The sequence below is a fragment of the Odocoileus virginianus genome, chromosome 8, assembly GCF_023699985.2.
Source record: "Odocoileus virginianus isolate 20LAN1187 ecotype Illinois chromosome 8, Ovbor_1.2, whole genome shotgun sequence".
Lineage (NCBI taxonomy): Eukaryota > Metazoa > Chordata > Mammalia > Artiodactyla > Cervidae > Odocoileus > Odocoileus virginianus.
In genome coordinates this window covers 56958916-56985325 of record NC_069681.1, presented here as the reverse complement: position 1 = coordinate 56985325, position 26410 = coordinate 56958916, and the positions used below count along the sequence as shown (strand labels likewise).

The window sequence follows — 26410 nt, the reverse complement described above, 5'->3', positions numbered from 1 at the left end:
TTTGACATCTTCCTGTCTAATAGCTGGGTCTCACCACTAGGTCAAGAGCTTGAAAACTGCCAGCCTGTTTCGTCCTTGCTCTTCCAATGACTTAGTCAAGGAGTTGGATCCTGGTTGCCTCTTTGAGGTCACCCAACACTCATCCTCCAGGCATTGCTAAGCCAACTTCAGGCCAGGTTTCCTCCTCTGTGGCACAATCATCAGAGTAAAGTGTAGTATTCTCACCCACTGTAGAAATGAGGGTTCTAAAACCTGCATGGGGAGCTGTGAAGCACCAGGGCCTCGTCCAAACTATCTCTGATACTCAAAATCATTTACATGCTTTATAAACCATGCTTTGTTTTGTTCTGTTTTTATTGAGGTAAATTTGCTTATAACATTATATAAGTTTCATGGTACAACATCTAATTCAACTTCTGTCTACACAGTGCGCTTAGCACCAAAGTCTCACTTCCATCTGTCACCATACAGTTGACCCCTTTACCATTCTGCTCTCCCTCCCACCCCTGGTCCCTCTGGGAACCACCAATCTGTTCTTTGAGTGTATGTGTTTGTTTTTGTTTTATTTTTTATACTCTGCATATGAGGGAAATCATACTTATTTCTCATAGCATAACACCCTCAAGGTCTAGGTCCAGTCATGTTGTCATTAATGGCAAGATTTCATGCTTTTCTATGGCTGAATAATAATCCATTACATGTATGTGTGTATATATATATATATTCCCTGGTGGCTCAGATGGTAAAGAATCTACCTGCAATGCAGGAGACCTGGGTTTTATCTCTGCATTGGGAAGATCCCCTGGAGAAGGAAATGGCAATATTCTTGCCTGGGAAATCTCATGGAGAGAGGAGCCTAGCAGGCCACAGTCCATAGGGTCACAAAGAGTCAGACACGACTGAGCAACTAAGCATAGCACATACATGTCTATATATACACACACATCACATCTTCTTTATCCATTCACCCATTGATGGGCACTTCCACTGATACCATATCTTGTCTCTCGTAAATAATACCACAATGAACAGAGTGGTGCCTATCTTTTCAAATTAGTGTTTTTAGTTTTTTCAGATAAATACCCAGAAATGGAATTGCTAGACCACATGGTAATTCTATTCTTAATTTTTTGAGGAATCTCCATATTATTTTCCATAGTGACAGCACCGATTTATATTTCTACCAAAACAAAAGGCTAACAGGCACGTGAAAAGATGCTTAACATTACTAATTTTTAGGGAAATGCAAATCAAAACCACAACTAAGATATCACCTCACACACATATCAGAATAGCTATTACCCAAAAGATAAGAAATATTTAATAACAAGTGTTGGAGAGGATGTTAAGAAAAAAGAACCCTCACACATAAGCCATTTTTAAAGACCTTTTTCTCCCTTCCCTTATGGCCTGGTTTTAAAAAAAGTTATTACTTAAAGGAGTTACTCCACTGCTGCATCTGAGTGTATGAAGAACCTGGAATAAAAAGAAACTTTATCCACAAGTCCATTCTCTGTATCTCTATTTCTGCCCTGCAAATGGGTTCATCAGTACCATTTTCCTAGATTCCATATATATGCATTAATATAAAATATTTGTTTTTCTCTTACTTCACTCTGTATAACAGACTCTAGGTTTTTCCACCTCAGTTCAACTAACTCAGATTTGCTCCTTTTTATGACTGAGTAATATTCCACTGTATATATGTACCACAACTTCTATATCCATTCATCTGGACATAGTGGGGGAAGGAGAAGGTAGGACAACTGAGAGAGTAGCACTGAAATACAATGCATGCATGCATGCTAAGTTGCTTCAGTCGTGTCTGACTCTGTGCGACCCTATGGATTGTAGCCTGCCAGGACCCTCTGTCCATGGGATTCTCTAGGCAAGAATACTGGAGTGCGTTGCCTTGCTCTCCTCCAGGGGAATCTGCCTGACCCAGGGATCAAACCCAAGTCTCTTACCTCCTGCACTAGCAGGTGGGTTCTTTATCATTAGCGACACCTGATACAATATCATGAGTAAAATAAAAAGCTAGTGGGAAATTGCTACATAACACAGAGCTCAGCCTGGTGCTCTGTGACAACCTAGAGGGGTGGGATGTGGGTGAGATTCAAGAGGGAGGGGATATATGTATATATATAGTTGATTCACATTGTTGCATGGCAGAAATCAACAAAACATTGTAAAGCAATTATCCTCCAATAAAAAATTTAAAAAGACATTTTATTCTTCTGATATTGCTTAAAGGACAGCTCAAGCACCAAGTAGCCAGTGATTAGTCAGTTATGTTTTACCATAACTTTTTAAAAAGCTTATCAATGATTTCATATCATTCTATGCATAAAAATGAATTATTCATAATCTGCTTTTATACTATAATTTAAAAAAATAAAGATTTCTAATGCTCAAAAATAAAAGTACTACATGTTTTAGTGACTTTGCATTTTCATTTCATTTGCCTTCTTATGTATTCAAAAGCAATTTCAATGACTTACAGATATTCACTATTTTCTTTTTTTTAATATATATATTTTTTTCCATTTATTTTTATTAGTTATTTTCTTGTTTCTCATTTATTTAAGGTAGTGAAGGGGTTAGTCATCTGTTTAACTTTCAGGTAGGTTTATTATTTGTTATTTGGTAATAATGTGATGTAAAAGGTGTCCAATGGAAATACTGAACTTTCATGATTTTTTCATCCATTTCTAGATGAAATGAGATCATTTCAATGGTGACTGAAAAGTAGCTATTGATTTCTCCCAGCCACAAATATTACTAAAATATTACTTCTAAAATTTTAAGTGTTTTAGTTTGTTTTAATCTACCATTTTTTAGATGGTTTATAAATTCAATGATGGTATCAGAACAACTAAAAGTTAAATTAGTACTGTGAAGTTAAATTCCTTTCAGTTCAGTCACTCAGTCGTGTCCAACTCTTTGCAAGCCCATGGATTGCAGCACGCCAGGTTTCCTTGTCCATCACCAACTCCCTGAGTTCGCTCAAACTCTAGGGAGTTAAATTAGTACTGCAAATAACTTAATTGTTTTAATTTAGATTCAGCAGCAACAAAAAATCCTAGGAAGTGTTAAAAGGTTAACAGTAAAGGAATGAGTAACGAGAAATCAACCATATGGAACAAAAAAGAAAGTATACTTAGTGTGACCATCAAGGAAAATTAAATTTCCAGAGAAAATTATGAGATGGAACAAAGAAAGCTAATTTATGATATTAAGGGGGAATTCCATAATGAAAATAGTGCTCATAAACATTTCCCTACCAAACTTAAGTTCTCTATAGCATTTAAGAATGAGAATCACAGAATATATAAGGACTTCAAAAGATTATCTAGCCTAATTATCTGGGAAAATCTACACTCTTAACTCCACACAAAGCCTGGGGCTTGGTAAAGTGGATTTTGGGGGGGGTTGCTTCGTTTTACTAGTTTTACTTTCCCTGGATACTGTTGTGTGGATCTGTGGATCTGAGGAGTTCTACTTTTTCTGTCTATGAACAGTAGTCACTTCCATTTTTTTCATACCTTTTAAACCACTTTTGGAGAAAGCAGAAATGTTATTTTCCAGAAATCTCAAATGTGGTAAAACAAGATTAAGCCACTTGCTTTGCATTATTTTACAAAAGAAGGAAGGGAGGGAAGGAGGAAGCAAGGGAAGGAGGGAGGGAAGAGCATCTAAACTTCCCGAGGAACCCTCCAGCACCCATCTGAACTCCATACAGTAAGTCCCCTAGACAGGAACCCTTCAACGTGGGAACTTTCAAAGACAGGAACATGCGTTCACATGTCAAATCATGTGCAGTGAGCACACACGCCTGGCGTACACTGTCACACGTGTCCACCCTCCACAAGTGGTTTTGCTTTTGTGTACTTTACTGCCCAATACTGTTGTGAGCAACAAGGGGAGCTACCTAGTGAAGACCAGATAGAACTGCAGGCCCAGAAGAAAGACAAAGACGAAAGGAAGAAGTAACTGAAGAACCAAAGAGATTCATGACACCGGAAATGGCAAGGGTATTTTCTTTATCTGAGGAGGCACTGTTCGTTTTTGAGACCCAGGACCCAAATGTAGACCGGTACACAAAGATTGCAGCAGCCGTTGAGAGATGCAATCCAGTGTTACTGTGTTATCTATGGTGAGAAAAAAAAGAGCTACTACACAGACATCACTGGATTGTCTGGATTGTTTTTTCAAGAGGGTAGATGGAATTGAATCCAGCAAGGAGGCAGAACCTGTGCCATCAGCATCAGGCATGAATGAAACTGCAGCTTGCCCTCCGTCTCCTATTGCTGACATCCTTCAGCTCTGCCATCTCCCACCTCCCCTCCTTCCTCCAGACAGTAACTCTTCTTGCCTGTCCACTCGATGCCAGCCCCTGTGTGCCAGCTATTGTACTGTACTACCATACTGTAAGATAAAAAGTGTTTTCTTCATTGTTCTTTGTCTTTTTTTATGTATTATTTGTGTGGAAAGTATTAGAAACCTATCACAGTACATTACCATATAGCCGATTGTGCTTGTTGGGTACATAGGTTAACTTTGTTGGACTTAGGAACAAGTTGGACTTACAAACACGCCCTCAAAACGAAACTCATATGTGTGGGACTTACTGTACTGTTTATCAATTCATAACAATCTCTACAAAGAAATAAGAGAAAAAGCTAGTTGCATATTCTCTGTGCTCAGAGTAGATAAGTCAGCATGTGCAGTTTTGCAATATTTTGTCTTTCACAACTACCAAGCCACATCAATCATAACATTGCTTAGACCGATATAATATTTGACTGCTTTATTCTACATGTCAGCTGCTTGAACCATCCTCCTTTATACAGGAAATTTACATTTAATTTTTCCTGTAGCTTGCAATTCTGATGCCTCACCATTCAGTTAAGATGGTTATTGATAAAAAAAGTAAAAAGGATTTCAAAAATCCCAGCATAGGCCCCTTGTTAAGAATAATGATGCCAGCACTAATATTCTGATGCAACTTCAATGTAATATGAAGACATTCTCAGCCAGTCTCGTCTGTTGCCTGGGCCACAGAACTTCTCAAGACGGAAAAAGGCAGCATGTTCCTAGTCTTTCGACTCTGACTCCCTGTTCTGAAAATTCATCCTGCATACGTGAGGGAAAAATAAAAGTACTAAAAAATACAAACAAAACAAAACTTGTAAAAGAGGTTGGAAATCAGAAGGTTTTACAGGTTTCCTCTTGGTGGAGGTTATCCAGTAACCAGAGATTTGTTGTTGTTCTTGTTAGCTGCTCAGTCGTGTCCAACTCTTTGTGACCCCATGGACTGTAGCCTACCAGGCTCCTCTGTCCATGGAATTCTCCAGGCAAGAATACTGGAGTGGGTTGCCATGCCCTCCTCCAGGGGATCTTCCTGACCCAGGGATCAAACCTGGGTCTCCTGCATTGCAGACAGACTCTTTACAATATGAGCCACTAAGGATGCCCTAATCAGAGATTAACCAGCACCTATAAAAAGATTACCTGAAGTTAAGAGTAACACACTCTATCACTCAAAAATACATTTAATAAGCCCCTGCTCTTCTAGAAACTATTGGGGGATACAACAACAGTAAGGACAGCCTAACCTTGTAGGATTCACCATCCAGTGGGGTGGAAAGTTATGTGAACAAACACACAAGATAATGGATTTGCAGGAACTATTAAAGATCTATGAACAAGGTATAGCAAAAGCACTGACAATAAAGCAAGGAAAATGGGTCAAATCCTGGAAAAGGGTGTCAGAAAAGGTCTTACTAGGAATTTATCTTTAAACAGGGTCCTAAAAAAGTACACAGTAGAAAAGAAGGGGGAGGGGACTCAAGTCGGAACAAAGGAGGCCTGCTTCCCATGCAATGAGGCAGGCAGGAAGAGAATGTGAAAACAGATACAGAAAGAACACATACACCGTCTCCTTGTATAGTAGCCGGGTGGACCCTCAAGGCTGGCACAGTTGCATTCCCCACCTGACGGTATGAAAGCAGTGAGCCCCGGCTCTGGCCTCCTCTGACAGGCAGGCCCCTCACTCCATGCAGCCAACAGTTAGCTCAGAATGTCAGCAGCACTTCTGCGAGCCGCACCACCCACGTATCTCCTTGATCTCTTGTGTCCTGTGCATGAACCATTTGTTGCTTCAGTAGCAAGCCAAATAAACGCAACCTCACATCAGAAGTCACAGCAGTCTCTGGAATCTGGCCTAGAGACAGCTGAGCGCAGGCGACAGCATGTGGGAGGACGCAGTGGTGAGAGGGAGAGCTTTTGCGGGAACTGGGGAAGCATGAGGTAGACCCTTCTGCCATCCTAGACCATGTAGATTTTGTCTCTTAATAAGGAGGCATAAACTGGTCCTTAGTGAGAAAATTTTGTGAGAAAAAAAACTACAACATAAGGTAGGATATAGACAGATAACAGGTTAAACCAGTGGCAGGGAGACTAGTTAGGACACTAAGGCAATTATCTTTCTAAAGAAGGTCCAGACTTAGATACCAGACAGAGGGAAAAAGGAAAGTGAGATGGACATAAGGGACATCCTACCTTCGAGTTTATAGCAAGGGTCCCCAACTGTGGGGCCACAGACCAATACCGGTCCATGGCCTGGTAGGAACTGGACCTCACAGCAGCAGGTGAATGGTGGGCAAGTGAGCAAAACTTCATCTGTATTTACAGCTGTCCCCCATCACTCGCATTACTGCCTGAGTTCTGCCTCCTATCAGATCAGTGGTGGCAAGAGATTCTCATAGGAGCACAAACCCTACTGTGAACTACAGATGAGGGATCTAGATTGCATGCTCCTTCCTTTTTTTTTCAGTTGGATGAAAATTGCTTTACAATGTTGTGTTGGTTCCTGCCATACAACAATGAAAATCAGTCATAATTATACATATATCACCTGTCAGATACAAGGTCCTTAAAGAATTATCCCCAAACCAATTCTAGCCTCCATCCATGAAAAACTGTCTCCCATGAAACCAGTCCCTGGTGCCAAAAAGGTCGGGGATGGCTGGTTTGTAGGATTTGGTAAACAGGTGGATATAGATGGTGCAAAAGGATGCATTCTGATTTCTAAATATGGAAGTTGTGTAAATGGAACAGTCAAAACAAACTATGACAGGTTTTGGAAAGGTAGGAGAGCAAGGATCTGCACTGGAGGAAGAATCAGTCTTAGGAGGAGGGACTGAGGAAGGAAGGAAGAGGGGCAAGTGGGGCAGTGGATGGGTGGGAAAGGGGGCAAGATTACCCTACATTCTCATTTTCAACCTAAGTCTTATTCAGTTGGTATTTTCCAGGATTGTGTCCTTGGCGCTCTTTAGCCTTCTCTCTTTTTCTTCCCCCTGCGTGCTCATCAAATCATCATTCTTTACACAATAACTCTTAAATTTCTATCCCAAGCCCTAAACTAAACCTATATAATACAGTGGCCACTTGGATATCAACATGTGGTTTTCATTGGTATGGCTAATTGCCTAAAGTGAGAACAAAACTTTAAAAGGATCCCTTTTGGGTAAAACCTGTTGAGTGCTACATTTCCTAGTCAGAAAGTGTCTTGGCACCAATTCATCTCCATTTCTTCATTATTCCTCAACTCAGTCAGTGTCCACGCTGGGAACACAGAAGGCAAGAGTTACTAGGGAAGATTTAAATTGGATGACCAACAAGGTCCTGTTGTATAGCACAGGGAACTCTGCTCAATGTTATATGGCAGCCTGGAAGAAAGGGGAGTTTGGGAGAGCAAGGATACACGTATATGTATAGCTGGGTTCCTTCGCTGTTCATCTGAAACTATCACAACGTTGTTAATCGGCTATATCCCAATACAAAACAAAAAGTTTTAAAAAGGAGTTAGCAAAGAGGATGGCAACATGCATTAAGGAAATGAGGAGAATGCAGCCTGGCTTACTCTGTTTTAAGTGGTGGTATTTCCCTGGGGAAAATCGAGGGGGAAGACGTACGTCTAATAAATGCTGTGCTTCCAAGAATGGTAATGTATACATCTAAAGATTTGTGCTAAAATGGTTAGGAGAGGTAACTCAAGTGGAAGAATATGTAAAAAAAAAAATTTAGGGGAAAACACTGACATATTTTTAGTCACTCAGAACCATTTCCAACTTCGCCTTGCATATTTCTTCGAAAATTCTAACTGTTCCCATTAAAGAGGGGTGGGGTGAGGGAGTGAGAATGCTGGAGAGAAAAACTGGCTTCTAAATTCCAAAGAAAGAAAATCAAGGCTAAAAACAGACCATAAAGAGGACAGGGGCTGATGAAATACAGAGAAAAAAACAAAATCATTGTCTACCCTGTTGAAATAAGCATTATCTACTCTGAGATGTTAGAGCAACTGAGAGGATAAAAGGTCTTCTTTATCTTCTTACATGAGCAATGGAAAAAGTAACCACTCTTCTTCCACGATCAGGCTTTTCCTACCTTTTTAAAAAAATAGCCAACTCATTGGAAAAGACCCTGATGCTGGGAAAGATTAAAGGCAAAAGGAGAAGGGGGTGGCAGAGGATGAGATGATTGGATGGCATCATTGATTCAATGGACATGAACTTGGGCAAACTCCGGGAGATGGTGAGGGACAAGGAGGCCTGGCATGCTGCAGTCAATGGGGACTCAAAAGAGTCAGACACGACAGGGACAGAACAAGAGCAACCACCACCTTTGAAAAATACTCCCAGTAGTATTTCTGGATTTGTTAAACTCAATAAAATTATCTAGGCTGAAAAATTACCAAGATAATCTGGTTTTGTTCTTCTACTGTGGTTCTGCCTCAAAGAGCAGAAACTCATTCCCGGTTGCCCTCTGCTTTTTCCTCTGATGGCCATTCTGTGAGGCTTGGGTCTGTCAGGGATGAGTCTCCCATGAGTCAGGGGTTTGGGAAGGAGCCTGTGGACAGCAGTGACCCCACTTACCAGAGATTCACTGGCACATTGGAACACGTAGCAGATATACTGGCTCAGTCCAGGCTCCGCAGACTCCCGACAAATAAAGCCAAAGTGATCAACATGCTTTATACCCTGGAGAGGGAAGAAGTGGGCTGTTTACAAGATTATGTCCATTTAACCAACATTATGGAAACAGTTCTGTGCTTTCACACTTTCATAAATATCTCCCTCACAGCACTGTGGTAGGGGACATAATGGCAGAGCAAACATATATGGCAGACTTTTGATACATAAAATAAAGGGTGAAACCAGCTCAGATTACTTTCTTTCTGGCAAACACTCTGTGACTCGGGGCCACAGAAGGAAAAACAGGATGGCACGATCCATTGTCTCCTGTAATAAAACCACTACCGAGTGTTTGGCAGTAATGGAGTTTTCAATTTATTGGTCATCATTGAGCAAGCAGTCTGATGATTCATCATAAGCCCTGTTCTTATTTACTAGAGATTAAGAATCATAAAACTGACAATGCTCTACTGAAATGGCATGCAATTCCCTAAAGTATGCATTAGAACTACTAGAATATTTGTCTATTTATAGACATTCAAGAAGTCACAACTGTTAGAAGATGAATACATTAAAGAAATTACTGCAGATGTCAGTGATCCAAATTCACCAATCTGTACTTTCTGAACACAGGCTAATTAACCTCAGTTACACTTTATAAGAAAAATTCTGAATCATTTGAGAACTTCAATCAGCCTAAATTACATACACACCAATTAGCAGCCAGTAACACCCTGTGGCCTGGCGTGCTGCAGTCCATGGGGTCACAAAGAGTCGGACACGACTAAGCAACTGAACTGAACTGAACTGAACTGAGCACCTAGTTTCTTTAACAGAAAGCATGGTACTTTGAAAAGTCAGGAAAACCAAAAATTTAAAGTTGTCCTGCAATCACTTAAATTACAGGGAAAAGAAAACAGGCTTTGGAATCAGATTTGTGCTTCCACCTCGGTTCAAGCAACTTACTAGGTATAAGATATTGTGATGTGTTGATAAAAAGTATCTTGGAAGTTCCACCTCTCATTATAAAATAGTAGTCATGGCACCTATTCCCAGAAATTTTTGAGATTCAGAACTAAGAAACATCTTAGTTCCTTGCATGTTTGATAAACAGTAACCACAATTCTTGTATTAATAAGCTTCACCATCCAATGGATATGGAAAAAGGAAATCAACTCTATAAAAATAAAAAGTTAATAGGAGGAATGAAGTTATACAGTCCATGTTCAGTTCAGTTCAGTCGCTCAGTCGTGTCCGACTCTTTGCTACCCCATGAATCGCAGCACACCAGGCCTCCCTGTCCATCACCAACTCCCGGAGTTTACTCAAACTCATGTCCATCAAGTCGGTGATGCCATCCAGCCATCTCCTCCTCTGTCGTCCCCTTCTCCTCCTGCTCCCAATCCCTCCCAGCATCAGGGTCTTTTCCAATGAGTCAACTCTTCGCATGAGGTGGCCAAAGTATTGGAGTTTCAGCTTCAGCATCAGTCCTTCCAATGAACACCCAGGACTGATCTCCTTTAGGATGGACTGGTTGGATCTCCTTGCAGTCCAAGGGACTCTCAAGAGTCTTCTCCAACACCACAGTGCAAAGGCATCAATTTTTCAGCACTCAGCTTTCTTCACAGTACAACTTTCACATACAGTCCATGAGGTGAAAGTAAATACCATCTGATACAACTCATTCATGATTATAGAATTTCTTTGACCTGAGACTTCCCAGGAGATCAAGGTTAAGAATCTGTGCTTCTACTGCATGAGGCATGGGTTCAATCCCTGACTGGGGAACTAAGATCCCACATGCCTGCACAGTGAAGCCAAAACCAAATAAATAAATAAAATAAAGTGGAGAAATAGCATCATCTTAAGAAAAAAAAAAATCTTTGACTAACTTGGCATTAAATGGGAAAAATGCATAGTACCGCATCAGCTCACCAAGTTTTCAGGCAGTGGCAATGTTCCAGTAAAGAAAACCACTCCCTTATTCCTCATGCTTGCCAAAAATCCAATCCTACTGAGTTTGAAGAAAGAAACTTACATAGGGGTACATGTGAGGAGCCTGGTAGGCTACAGTTCATGGGGTCGCAAAAAGTCACGTCATGTCGTGTGTTAAAAAGTATGCCTGTTCCCAAATGTGGCCAATTCTATCAGTGCAATTCTGTGGAAAAGTAATAGGAGTTGGCCATGCAGTGAGGGGCAGAGATTAACCTGACAATTATTCTGATCAAAGGCCTTTACACAAAATTTCCTCACATTTCAGTCAATTCTTTTTCTTAATGCTTAATGTCAATACAAAGCTTGCTTTAAAAAAAAAAAAAGAAAAAAAGGAAAAATCTTGTTTGAACTGCCAGTTTATATATTTGGTTTGGCTGCTTCTTGTTTTCTTCTTTTTCAATCTTTTTTTTTCCCTTAAACATTCAATGAGCATTGCTAGTTTTCTTCCTGCAAGACTTGGGGTGGGGCTAGGGAGGCGCACAGCCTTTTCCAATGGCGACTCTTGCTCTGGGAAATAGGAAATACACAGCTTTGCACACAACTCTCAACACTGGGCCTGAGGCCCTGCAGAAATATTCATTCAACATTTATTGAACACCTAAGCATTAAGCTCTGTCTTAACACATCTTATTCTCTGATGCCCTACAGCATAAGACACCCACCCTCACAGGCTTTACGATCATGCAAAGACCCCCCAGGAAACATGTCGTTACACGAATGCTTAGTAAATACTATTTTTCAGTTAAAATGAATCATCTTTCTACCAAACTTTTTGTCCCTTAAATAGGAATTTAGAAATTTTCAATATATTCACCCTAGAGTCAGATTCTGCCTTTCTCAATTATTAGAGTAGAAAGCTTTTATCTTCAGAATATAATTTTAGGTCTCCATATAATAGAACAAATATTAAAATAAAACACTAGAAGTGAAACTACATTAGCTGAGTCTAAGGAGAGTAATTAACAAGATGTACAAAAGGTTGTCATTTTCCAACAGAAGACTATCTGAACATCCTACTTATGGCAGTGTTAACTTAAAAATTCAAAAAAAAATTTTTTTAAATAAGCAGCCTTGATTTTCAACATTAAAATGTAGGAAAGGGCCTTGGCAAGATCCAAGACCCTGAAGGTACATCTAAGGTACACCTATTAGGAAATAAGTTATTGCATCTCTATTCCAGGGACCTCCTCAGAGGCATCCTTGCATTTTTAACTTTCTCATATTCGGATTTAGATACTCCCTCCATTCCAACATCTTCAGAAGTTCTTCCTAGGTTTGCCATATAGTTAGGCAGCTCTAACTTTTGGATAGCTGTACTAAATTATTATATTACTATGGTACTTAGAATACTACTTTATGCCTGATATGACCTCAACCACATATAATTGTATTGATTATTTTTAAAACTTTCATATACACAGTATAAGAATTAACAACACGTAAAAGGCCAATGATACACATACAAACCTTCTTTTCAAACTTTAACATTTACATCAATAAACTTGAAAGTACTAGTTCTCCTTTCATTACCTATTACGGTATAAAGAGCAAACATGACTCAGTGATGCCAAAACCCACTGCCCAAGATTCTGAGGAAAACTAACTGAGAAGATATTTCCAAAAGAACTCACCACCACAAAAATTCCACTCACCCCTTTGATGAAGGGATGCCACGAGGAGACCGGGTTGATGACAGTGAGGACAAAATATTATGATACTGAGAGACCTGGACAGGATTCTGTTACTGGCAGAGACCCAAACACATGAACACTCTTAAGATAAATCCACTTGGCAAAAACCACTACAATATTGTAAAGTAATTAGCTTCCAATTAAAATAAATTAGTTTTTAAAAAATAAATAAAATTTGAAGGGATTCAATCCCAGTTACTTTATGGTTAATTGAGAAACAAGCCTTAATTGGTTTCCTCAAATACTATAATCTACTTCAATACATACCTGGGAACAAGAAGAGATGTCTTTAAAATTCTTCTCAAGCACAACTGATTTAGTGTCTGGACTGATAAGGTTAATCTCAAACCGTCCAACCTTAAAAATAAAGCATTCCAATTAATTTCAACTTACCAAGAACCTAATATTTTACTTTACAATTAAATATTTGACTAATAATACAGATTCAAATGCTCTATACAGGATATATGGGCTTCCCCGGTAGCTCAGCTGGTAAAGATTCTGCCTACAATGCAGGAGACCCTGGTTTGATTCCTGTGTTGGGAAGATCCAGTGGAGAAGGGATAGGCTACCCACTCCAGTATTTTGGGGGTGCCCTTGTGGCTCGCTGGTAAAGAATCCACCTGCAATGCAGGAGACCTGGGTTGGATCCCTGGGTTGGGAAGATCCCCTGGAGAAGGGAAAAACTACCCACTCCAGTATTCTGGCCTGGAGAATTCCATGGCCGAATAGGAACCATGGACTGTATAGGAATATACAGTGTCAATGCCCAACCCCATCAAATTTACAACCTCAGTTATCAGTCATCTGAAAACATTTCTTCCTTTCATCTAGAAATCATGAAATAAGCTGCTCTTAATTTAAAATAAACCATTTTTTTCCAAATTAAAAATTGTCTTTTCAAAAAAAATGCAATCTCTCCTCACTTTATGTTTTCTAAAAATACCAATTATTTAATTAGAATTTAAAATCTTACTTTCTCACAAAGGATCAACAGAAAGATATACTTGCAATTGGCAGATAATTTTTTTTAGTTTTTTAAATAAACAACCATTTAGAAAAAAATTAACAACGTGGACTCTGGCTAGCTAAGAAAAAGAACAAATCAAGAGAGGAAACTCAGGGGACTTCCCTGGTTGTCCAGTGGTTAAGATTTCACCTTCTAATGCAGAGGATGCTGGTTTGCTCCCTGGATGGGGAACTAAGATACCACACACCTTGCAGCCAGAAAGCCAAAACATAAAACAGAAGGAATATTGTAACAAATTCAATAAAAACTTTAAAAATCATTCACATAAAAAAAAAATCTTTAAAGAAAGAGAGGAAACTCAGTTAATATATTACCAAAGAAAAGACTATAGACACTTTAATCACATGCCTCGAGTTATCAAGAACAAAACAGAACAAAACAACCACGAACTTCTGATAAAGCAAATATTACATCCTGGGACTATTTACCAAGGTACACAGTGCAATTTCCTTCTTAAGGACTCTTTGCAATGGGATAAAAGGACCGTCACTCCTTTTTTCAAGAAAGCTCAAATCTGAGGGAAACTCTAATCCTCAAAGCTGAGGATTAATTAAAGAATCTCTACAGGGCATTGTTAGGAATTCAGTTCTTTCAAGTGGAACTGGACACTTTCTATACCCTGTACAACTTCCAAAACTACTTTTTAGAATTAAGAATCGTGTTTTACACCTATAATATAGCTTGCACCCAATCATTTTAACAACTGATCCAATAAATCATCAGGCTTATGATGTTTCCTAAACCTCTCCTTTGTATGACAGAGTAAATTGGTGTATCCTCATCTGAAGATACAACCATGAGTCTCTGGACTTTTCTTTTTTTTCTTTAGAAAATTCTCTCTCCTTCAAGAAGATTCACTCTTCTAGATTCACATCTTCAAACCCTTCTGACTTTCTGCAGTCATTAAAAGATAATAATAATAAATAGCAACATTTACTGAAGAATCATGTGTGGGCTGAGTCATGTCCAACTCTTTGCCACACCATGGACTGTAGCCTGCCAGGCTCCTCTGTCCATGGAATTTCCAGGCATGAATACTGGAGTGGGTTGCCATTTCCTACGCCAGGGAATCTTCCCACCCAAGGATTGAACCTGCATCTCCTGTGTTTCCTGCACTGGCAGGGAGGATTCTTTACCACTGAGCCACTTGGGAAGCCCTAGTGAAGAATCAACCTAAGGCAAACGCTGGTGATGCTAAGACTGCTTCAGTAGTTACCAACTCTTTGAGACCCTATGAACTGTAGCCTGCCAGGCTCCTCTGTCCATGGGATTCTCCAGGCAAGAACACTGGAGTGGGTTGCCATGTAACCCTCCAGGAGATCTTCCCCACTCGGGGATGGAACCCCTTCTCTCAGGTCTCCTGCATTGGCAGGCAGGTTTTTTGTTGTTTGTTTGTTTGTTTGTTCACAACTAGCGCCATCTGGGTTGCTGCTGCTGCTAAGTCGCTTCAATCGTGTCCGACTCTGTGCGACCCCATAGACGGCAGCCCACCAGGCTCCCCCGTCCCTGGGATTCTCCAGGCAAGAACACTGGAGTGGGGTGCCATTTCCTCCTCCAATGCATGAAAGTGAAAAGTGAAAGTGAAGTCGCTCAGTCGTGTCCGACTCTTCGCGACCCCACGGACTGCAGCCCACCAGGCTCCTCTGTCCATGGGATTTTCCAGGCAAGAGGACTGGAGTGGGGTGCCATTGCCTTCTCCATCTCTGCTAACTTCCCCAAGCAACTTTCCCTGATGCTCCTTCAAGCGCGTCTCTCTCTTTCCCTCCCTGTCCTGCTCCCTTTTCTCTTACATTCCCCGTCTGCCTCTCACCCCTTCACTACTGTCCTTGGCTCTCTTTCTCCGACCTGCCTTCTCTGCTGCCTGGGGGACATGACAGAAAAGTTGGAGGCTTCCAGACTGAGGACCAGGGAGAAGCTGGCGGCCGGGCTACTTCCGGCTATGGCAAAAGATGGGGAAACACCGGGAGAGCTGGCGGCCAGGACAGCACCTGAAACAGCATGGTTCTGTTCTTCTCCGAGTCCGAGGGCTGCACGTGGCTGGGCGCGCTGGCGTGCCTCCTCCGCGGCTGCGGCTTCTGGCTGTTCTCGTGAACTTTCCTTTGCAGGACCCCCGTGACGCTGCTGCACCGAGACCGGAACTCCTGCTGTTCATCGAAGCCCGAATCTTCCAAAATCCTCTCGGGTAAGCAGACTCGCGAGCTGGATGGCCCAGGCTGGCTGGGCGCGGCAGGGAAGACGGGGTGGATGTCCGCGACGCCAGCCCCTTCCTCCAACAGAACGTCCGCGGGGGAGGCCGGCGTCCGGGCCTCGGATCCCGCCTGGTCCTCGCCCGAGTCCCCCGCGCGCGGCTCGCCCTGGAGCCGCAGGCGCTGCTGCTCGTGCAGGCTGAACTTCTCGATGCAGTCGTCGATGAGGCTGGACGGCGCCTTCTTGTGGGTCACGGTCACCCTGCCACAGTACAGAACCTCGAACTTCTGAGAGTTGTAAAAGGCGTCCTCGTTGTCTTTGCTGGGTTTGGCATCCTCTTTCATGGCAGCTTTCGATAACTGCCTTATGCTGCTGATAACATCGGGAACCTGGAAAAGAATTCAGAACAATTATTATTATCACACGGAATGCATTCTGATGGTAAATGATAAAATACTGCAAGTAATAGGCCCTACATAAGATAAAGTATGGGCTTCCCTGGTGGCTTAGTCAGTAAAGAATCCATCTGCAATGCGGGGGACCTGGGTTCGATTCCTGGGTTGGGAAGATCCCCTGGAGGAGGAAATGGCAACCCACTCCAGTATTCCTGCCTGGAGAATCCCCATGGAGAAAGGAGCCTGATGGGCTACAGTTCATGGGGTCACAAAGAGTCGCTCTTGACTGATCAGCTAAGCACACAAGACAAAGCATAAACTGAAATTACACTATTGGATATAAGTGATATACACAGATTGAAATTTTTTTATCACTTTTATAATTTCCCCTTTTAAATGTATTCATTTCCCCAAAACAAAGCCATGAGACTCTACAAGCAACCTTTAATAAATTACCACAATATAGCCTTTGAGTTCTTCTAAAAGGTATTATTATCACTGATTCAATGGACATGAACTCTGGCAAACTCCAGGAGATGGTGAGGGACAGACAGGCCTGGCATGCTGCAGTACACAGGCTCGCAAAGTGTCAGACACAACTTGGCGACTGGACAACAACAAAAAGGTATTATAAGGAAGCAAAAGGTTAAAATTAAATTTTAAAAATAAAGTGTAACATGGTTAATGTACCAACCACCACAGAGATAAACTAATTAAGTTATTATGAGCTTCAGCTGAAAGGAATCAAAGTTTCAACAATAAGACTAAAATTAACTTTCTGAATGAAGAGAAAATGCACCTTTAAACCATAGAAAGACACTATTACACACCTAATAGAATGGCTAAAATCAAAAAGACCAAGTACCCACTAGAATATGGAGCAATTGGAACGCCCATACTGTGTGCAGAAATGTAAAATGGTGCAAGCACCTCAGGAATTTGGCAGTTGCTTAGAAGTTAAACAGATCTATCTCACAACCCAGTCATTCCACTCCTAGATATTTAGGTGAAAGCCCTGAAAATACATGTTCACAGAAAGCCTTGTTCACAAATATTAACAGATGCCTTTGTCACAACATTCCCAAACTCGAAATGACTCAAATATTCATCAACAGGTGGATGATCGCTAATTGCTAAGGAAATGTAAAGCACAACACAATGAAATATCAGCTTATACCTGATAGAAAGATAATTATCAAAAAAATAAGTGATAACAAGTGCTGGGAAGGATGTGGAAAAAAGGAAACCCTTGAGCACTGTTGGTAGGAATGTAAATCAGTGCAGTCACTATGGAAAACAGTATAGAGATTCCTAAAATATTAAAAATGGAACTATCATATGATCCAGCAATTCCACTTCTGTGTGTATATTCAAAAGAAACAAAGTTACTCTCTCAAAAAGATACCTACACCTTCATGTTCATCACAGAATTATTCACAATAGTAAAAACAACGTAAGTTAACATAGTGAAAGTGAGTGAAAGTTGCTCAGTTGTGTCTGACTCTTTGTGACCCCGTGGACTTCACCAGGCCAGAATACTGGAGTAGGTAGCCTTTCCCTTCTCCAAGGATCTTCCCAACCCAGGGATCAAACCCAGGTCTCCTACATTGCAGGCAGATTCTTTACCAGCTGAGTCACAAGGGAAGCCCAAGAATACTAGAGTGGGTAGCCTTAAAATAGTAATAATTATATATATATATATATTACTATATGACTTGAACAAGAAGCTAAGTCACTCATCAAATTTTGTTTAAATAGCTATGATTAAAAAAATCTGAGATGAACAAATATTTTGGGATATGAAAGCAGAAAGCTCAATAGAAACTTGAAAATATAAAGTACAAACTTCCAGTTACAAGAAAAGTAAGTTCTTGGCATATTATGTACAGCATGGTGACTAGAGTTAATAATACCATATTGTATATTGAAAGTTGCTAAGAGAGTAGATCTTAAAAGTTCTTCTCACAAGAAAAAAAAAATCTGTAACCATTTGAGGTGAGTAGTGTTAAAACTTACATTAATCATTTGGCAATATATATCATATCAAGTCATTATGTTGTACCCCTTGACCTAAGTACAATGCTATATGTCAATTATATCTCAATAAAACTGAAGGAAAAAAGTGAACAGATAAACTAAAGGTGGTACTGTTACTATTTAGTCACTCTGTCATGTCTGACTTTTTTTCGATCCCATCAACTGTAGCCTGCCAGGCTCCTCGGTCCATGGGACTTCTCATGGAATACTGGGATGGGTTGCCACTTCCTTCTCCAGAGGATCTTCCCAACCCAAGGATCGAATCTGCATCTCCTATATTGACAGGCCAATTCTTTATCACTGAGCTAATTGAATTGAACTGAATTGAAAGTCGCTCAATCATACTGTTTGTGACCCCATGTACTGACTACACAGTCCATGGAATTCTCCAGGCCAGAATACTGGAGTGGGTAGCCTTGCCCTTCTCCAGGGGGTCTTCCCAATCCAAGGCTCGAAGCCAGGTCGATCCGCATTGCAGCCGGATTCTTTACCAGCGGGGCCCACAAAGGAAGCCCAAAGATGATACATTCACATAAAATGGAATACAACTCATTATCTCCCATCTGGTTTTCTGCAATAGTCTTTTAACTGGTATCCCTTGCCCCCTTTAAAGAACTCTCAAAAATAAAAAGGATCCTTTTTAAACTTGTCATGGTGCTCATCTGCAAATCCTCCAAGCTCCCCATTTCTTGAGTAAAAGACAAAATCCTTGCCATGTCCTGCAGGGCCCTCACTCTCTGCACATAAGAAAGATTAAATGTGCACTGTGGCGACACATCCTCCGTGTGACCTTTAGATGGTCAACTTGCATTTCAGCTTTTCATCCTCGCCTCGTTTCCTCTGACCTTACTCCTCCCACCCCTCTCCCTCACTGGCCTCCTGGCTACTCTCTGGACATGCCAGGCACACTCTTCCCTGAAGGTCTCTGAACTCCAAGCTCCTCCCCTAGATAACTGGACAGTCACTCCTCACCTCCTTTAAATCCATGCTCTAGAGTCACCTTGAGGTGGCATCTGTCCCCTACCCCGAAAGACACACACACATGCTCTGACAGCCAGCATTCCCCTGGAATTCCACCCCCTCTCCTGCATTTTATTACTCTCTATAGCACTCACCCCTTTGAACATTTTGTGTAACTGATTTGCTAGAATGTAAGCCCTAGGAGGGTGGTGATTTCTGGGGGGTTTTCCCACATTTTTCCTTGTATCCCCAAAGCCTAGAATAAGTTCCAGTACAAAGTAGATCCTCAGTATGTGGACTTAGGACAAGGGAAACCTTTTTTGGTAGTTTTTACCTTTGGGAAACAGAGATCATTTTATACGCAGGGTATATGGTATTTCTTTAAATCTACCAGCAACCATTCTAAAACCAGAATTTCTTCTTTTTCACATAATTATTTGGGATATATGGCCAGAGTATTCATGGTTTAAAATTACAAGACTTTCCATTTGCTAGCAGAATATTTCCTAGGAAAGAATAAAGTCCAAATGCTATAGTTTCAGTGACTCATCCTGAACACTTGACATATCTCCAGGGAAGTCAGATGCCTTATACTAACACATGGTCAGCAACCTTAGCCCTCTGTCATTTTCTTTTTGTCTTAGTATCTGACAAGGGCCACAACTATGGAGACTGACCTAGACATTCAACCCTGTAGAATGTCTATACAGTGACTCTAGTGGATTAGGCAAAACCCTAAAACAGATAGTCCCCTCCTTCCTCACTAACTGTATTTCATCTAATACTTTGCATCCGATTTTGCAACTCTAGTGCACTTATATTTCCAAAGTCCCTCTATGGAGTGCAGAATAAGAAAAAAATTATCTGTAGGATGTTTTTGAACCTGCAGAATTTTTATCTTGTGACAAATATTTTAATGATGACTAGTTATATCCTATCACTGAGACTGAAAATATAGTGAGTTCGACCTTAGTTGTACCTATTCCTCAATATTATATGTTTGTACTTTTTCTCTACTATTATATTGAGAGCTATTATGTGAAGAACTGATTAGTGCTTGAATTTCTATAGTCCCACAGGACACTTCCCTGTGACCACAAGTAAAAGCTCAACATCTAAATATAATCCAGCTAATGATCCAGTTGATAGAAGCAAAGCTTATCACTTTGACTAAGCTGAGTAGGTAATTTAATGCTCCAATAATTTGAATTATTAATTGTACCATAAGACATAGATTCTAGTTGCCTTTAATATCCTCTCTGAGGTCATGAATAAATGCAGCTTTCAATGATCTGGGCTGCAAAGAGGCTCTAACTATGAAACTGATCTGACAACTTTCCACTCTGTTTTTTTCTTCTAAGTGGAAGACATACATGTAAGTTAATATTATACAGCCCCTGCCTGCACACTCAGAACCCATGCCAAAGGAACACACTGATAAAGCAAGGACAGCAAAATGTCCTTGGTGAGGAAAAGAGTTATCAGAGGGCCATGAAAACTTTTTGCTGAGACGTTTATTTAAGAGATCAATCAGAAGCAACACAAGAGAAAAAAATCTCTATCCAGTACTTGCACGTAGACAAGGCATTTGGGGAAAACAGTATTCTTCCATGTTATATGAGTGCTCGGTCATGTCCGACTCTTTGCGACTCCCTGGACTGTAGCCTGCCAGGCTCCTCTGTCCATGGACTTTTTCAGGCAAGAATACCAGAGTGGATTTCCTTCTCCAAGGGATCTTCCTGACCCAGGGATTGAAGCAGTATCTCCTGCATTAGTAGGCGGATTTTGTACCACTGAGAGTGTTAATTGACATATATTTAGATTTATATGTGCTTTTGAATGAATTTGACTCCTTGCATGTATTGCATCTTACAACATCACTTTTTCTAACATTATACTATAAGCCCTTAAGTGAAAGACTGAGTTGGGATGACTTTGTGTCTTAACTAGAGTTTTTTCCACGTGACCAATGGGAGAGAATTTCATGCTCAGAAGAAACTGCGTGACAGCTGTCAGCAAACAGAAGTATACAAATAGTGAACAGCTACCAAGAACCCTGATGAAAGTCCTCCAGGATTGAGATGGGTTTAGTCCATTCCTGTTGCTAATTCATGGGAAATCTGGCGCTCCCCAAAATGAAGAGCTTTCTACTTTCCTCAGCGCTCACTCCAGCTAGGAAGTGAATGTGTGTGGCAGGAACGGCTCCAGATGCTGAGACACCTCGTTAAAAGTATAACTCTAGTTATTCTTACTCTTGTCGTGGACACACCACTGCTCAGAATCTGCCTACATATCACAGAGTCTGATGCAGATTCAATGCCAATTCAAGGCGAACGGTTTATTTTATGGCAGCACATAATTTTAATACACACACACACACACAAAAAAAAACAATATTAAAAAGGGAATAAATAATCCCTCTACTCAGGAATTAAAAGATTTATGGGCTTCCCTGGTGGCTCAGAGGGTAAAGAATCTGCCTGTAATGTAGGAGACCCAGGTTCAATCTCATACCTAAGATTGGAAGGGAATTGATTGGAAGGGAATGGTTACCCACTCCAGTATTCTTACCCTGAGAATTCCATGATCAGAGGAGCCTGGTGGGCTACAGTCCACGGGGTTGCAAGGAGTCTGATGCAGATTCAATGCCAATTCAATCAAAAGTTTTATTGTATGGCAGCGCACAATAACAATATTTTAAAAAGAATGAATAATCCCTCTACCCAGGAATTAAGAGGTTTATACTCTATCCCAGATCTGCCAGGAATTTGTGTCATTCTGCACCCGAATTTCTTCCCCAATAAAATGGAAGACTAGATAGATGCTTAATAAGATCTCATCTAAATCCAGATTTCTGTGGGCTCATTTTTGCATTGATGCCAATATAGGAACAAAATAATATATATTAAAAGGAGATGGAAAATCATCTCTGTCATTAAGCCAGAAATATTGCAAGTTATTGACATTATTCATTTCCATTAACACACAATAACCAATTCAACAGGTGATAAAATAAATTGGGCTTTTTTCAAATGCCTCATGATATTTAGAAAAAGCACAGTGCCACCTTTAGCAAGTGTTTTGTCATTACATTTTCAGTGATCTCATGTAGATGTATGGCAAAACCATCACAATACTGTAAAGTAATTATGCTCTATTAAAATAAATTAATTTAAAAAAGAAAATAGAAATTTATTAAAAGTATAATTTCTAAGAGGAAAAAAATATATAAGCTCAAATGTCAAAATTCAAACATTAAAGCAATTCCTCACTCTAGAGAAAAAAAATTGCCACTAGGTCCCTGGATCTCAGAATGTTGTTTCTCATTAATTAATTACTAGAATTAGTTATCGCACTCCAAGAAATCCAATGGTATTGTAAAAATAACTCTCCACTTAATTTCAAAATAAAATAAATTCCACAGCTACCCCATGCTGATGTCTAAAGGCCTACCCAAACCCAGGAGTGAAAAAATCATCTGGATACTGAAAAACACAAAGGAAAAGATACCTTTGGTCAGGAAGCCAGCAGAAAATTGGAGCAGTTCTCTAAGAGCTGTGAATATGCCAAACTGATACAATCCTCAGTATTAGCACTCTGTCGCACTTAAGAAGTTCTCTTTCATTCTAGATAAGCCAGCAGTAATTTTGCTGTATTTGTTCAAGTCCACGTTATCACTGTGCAGCCAATTATAAAACTTCCCGGGAATAACCGTTATTGCTTCAAAAGTAAAGTATTTCCTGACTGTGCAGTCAGGAAACACACTGATTGTTCAGGGCTAAAGAATAGACTCTCTAGCTTTCTTTAAAAAGAAGCATTTTAAATTTGAGTACCATTGTCTTTCTTATGCTGTTTAAATAACCGTAAGTGTCCAAGGCTTATTAGTTATGAAAGTAGGAGAAAATTAATCTACAATGTCTTCTTTCCTCATAGAATTCACTGATAAACAGATGAACTTCAGCAAACATTTAAAAAGTGGATACAAATTTGAATATGAAAATAAGCTTCTTGAAGTAAAAAAATATTCAAAGTAAAAAAAAATAACTGGGTAAATTGTTTCACAACTAAAATGATCTTAGCTGCTTGATTCATTATCAATCTTTTTATAATAATTATAGTAGGCACAGCAAGATTTCTGTCAGCACAAAAAAGAGGTGTGTGCTAAGTTTCTTCAGTCATATCCGACTCTTTACTAACCCATGGACTGCAGCCCACCAGACTCCTCTATCCGTGGAATTCTCCAGGCAAGAATACTGGAGCAGGTTGCCATTCCCTTCCCCAGGGGATCTTCCTGATCTCGGGATCGAACCCATGTCTCTCCTATATTGGCAGATGGGTTCTTTACCTCTAGCATGGCATGGGAAGCCCTCACAAAGAATAGGGGAAGGGTATTTAAGAAAAGATGAAGAAGAATACTAGGAAACATTTCAAGTAAACTGAAAAAACCTGACAAATGAGAAGAACTGATCATTTAAACTAGACCCAATCAAAGAGAGACAGTAAGGAAAAGAAAATGTATTTGCTCTGAAACTAGTATATGCCCTTAGGGAACAGGTAGATTTTCTGTCTAATTCTGTCTCACTTAAGGAACTATTAAGATTAGTTCAGCATTTTAAGAAAAGACTAATTTGGTCGTTAAATATCATAATTTCTCTGTGGCTTTTAAAACTTCATCTTCAACCAATGGAAAGTAATTTTGGAAGGTATATATGTGTCCTGAAATAGCTTACTTACATCAAGGGAAAAAATCACCATTATTGAAGAACCCATGAAGATGTTCCAGCTCTAGTTACTTGGGAAGCCTGCTCAGTCTGTGTTATCATACTTAAGGTGAGATTGTCTGATAATCTCACTAAGAAATAAAACTGATTTTTAAACCATTTTAACTTTTATCCAAAAGTATTTCAGTGATTCTTTGTGTTTGGTTAAACATATGTTATTAGTCTACGGTAAATTTGGCACAGTAAAAAAGGTATCTGATTATTACTAGGTCTAGAGTCAAAATTGACTAGAAAAATGCAGTGATTTTAAAATCACAGAATTTTAAACTTAAAAGCTCCCTTATAGAATCACCAGACCCTACTATCTTATTTTACAGATGTGGAAAGAAACGGTTTACATTAAAAGTTAAACCAAGAAAGAAGGAAATAATGAGATTACAAGTAACGAGACTCTTTGGAGCCAAAGAAAGCAAGAATATCTCCACCACTTACACAGCAGTCAGACAAGTTGCTTGAATTGGAATCTTGGGCTTCAGCCAAGGCAGTTTCCTCTCAGACTAGACTTTGGTTCTTAGATATTCTCAGCTCTTTGCTCCAAACGGATTTTTGGCTCACCTCTGCTGCTTTCCTGGTGCTCTGCATTAGCTCAAGCATCAGAGACAGAAAGTCCTTAAACTTCCTACCAAGGGCTCCCCTTCCATTCCGTCTCACTGTGCATATCTTTGAATTCCTTCCCCAAAAGATATGACTTGTGCCTCTATGACCATTCAAAATTTGAAAAAGTGATCAGATGTAAAATAAATAAGGGTAACTCACAGGAAATCCAAGGACTCATGTTTTATACAGATATATTTTTTCATTTATTTTTAATTGAAGGATAATTAACAATACTGTGTTGGTTTCTGCCATACACCAACATGAATTAGCCATAGGTATATCTATGTCCCCTCCCTCCCACTTCCCACCCCATCCCACTGCTCTAGGTTGTCACAGAGCACCAGTCTGACCTCCCTGCAGGGACTCACAATTTTGATTAAGCTAATGGAATATCCTTTGTAGTGGCTGACTTTACAGAAATAAGAAAGGGAATAAATAAACAGGGAAATAAGGCAGAAGATGGGATGGGTGAGAAGTTAGATGGCAAAGGATAGACAAGAACAGTCCTTTTCAAATTCCATTTCAAAAACATCACCCTTATGGATTAGTCCATAGCATAGCATATTAGAAAAATATATAACATGCAGTTAGAGGTCTAGCATTTAAAGCTCATTCTAGTAGCTATGACTGTCTGTAGAAAAGATGCCATATCTTTCATAGTCTTGGTTTTTCATCTGTAAAATAAGAATCATAATGTTTATTTCAAAAGTAAACTGGAAAAAAAAAAGTAAACTGGGAAAATTAAACTAAATGTGCAAAGTGCCTGACACAGTGCTGAGACAGTGAGAGCATTCAACAATGTTTAATTAAATCTAACATGTAAGTCTGATATGTGCTGTGCAAGGAGATGGAGGAAGTGAGAAGCTGCTGCTTAAAAAAAAAATATCTTTATGAAAGTTAAATTGTAGTAGGGGGTATAGAGTGGATAAGTGAATCATAAAGGATCTGAGATAGTGAAAATTGCCAATGAAAAAAATAATGCAAGGAAAAGGGTACAGAAAATTAGGAGGAGGTGTCAGGATAGTTGCAATTTTAAAGAAAAGAATCTGTATAATACATTTGAGTAAAAAGCTGAAGTCAGCAAGAAGTCAAGCCTTACAGGTATCTGGGGGAGGAACATTCCGGGCAGATAGAACACCAGGTACAAAGGCCATGAAGCAGAGATTCATCTGGTGTGTTCAGGGAACAGTGAGGAGTCAGTGCGGCTGGATGTGAGTGAGGGGGCAGAAGATGATTGGAGGCTCTTGTGGGGAGCAGGGGGCATCTACATCCTGCAGGGCCTTGAAAGGACTTTGGCTTTGACCCCTTGGTGAGGCAGAACGCCATTGCGGAGTGCTGAGTTACATGTTTAAAGAATCCCTTTGCCTGACTCAGATGATAAAGAATCCACCTGCCAATGCAGGAGACCGGGGTTTGATCCCTGGGTTGGGAAGATCCCTTGGAGGAAGAAATGGCAACCCACTCCAAAATTCTTGCCTGGAAAACCCCATGGACAGAGGATCCTGGAGGGCTAGAGTCCATGTCTGACTCCAAAGAGTTAGACATGACTGAAGCAACTAAGCAGGCACATAGGAATGTATAAGAAATAAATTTTGGAAAAGGTTTGCATGTGATAGGGGGAAAAAAGTGTTCTGTACCTTACAAAATAAGAATAACACAGTGTGAATATAGAATATTTGTGCCACTTGTGAAAAATAACTTTATATTTCTTTTTTTTCAGAAATGGATATTTATACAGATAAAACCAAAAAAGGTGAAG

The 26410-nt window shown here is 40.1% G+C and overlaps 1 protein-coding gene across 7 annotated transcripts in view; it reads right to left on the bottom strand.

The window, feature by feature from the left end:
• TBC1D4 (TBC1 domain family member 4) overlaps positions 1-26410 on the bottom strand; it is a 244429-nt gene that overhangs the window by 74930 nt on the left and 143089 nt on the right. For 6 of the 7 annotated variants that reach the window (XM_070471565.1, XM_070471564.1, XM_070471569.1 and 3 more), the window contains 3 exons: positions 15683-16270; positions 12932-13021; positions 8940-9044 (listed from right to left, as the gene is read on the bottom strand). In XM_070471565.1, the coding sequence (XP_070327666.1) occupies positions 8940-9044; positions 12932-13021; positions 15683-16225 (738 nt within the window). In that variant the 5' untranslated portion in view covers positions 16226-16270. Of the gene's footprint in view, positions 1-8939; positions 9045-12931; positions 13022-15682; positions 16271-22783; positions 22860-26410 lie in introns of those variants that run through there. The other variant, XM_070471566.1, reaches the window with a different exon arrangement.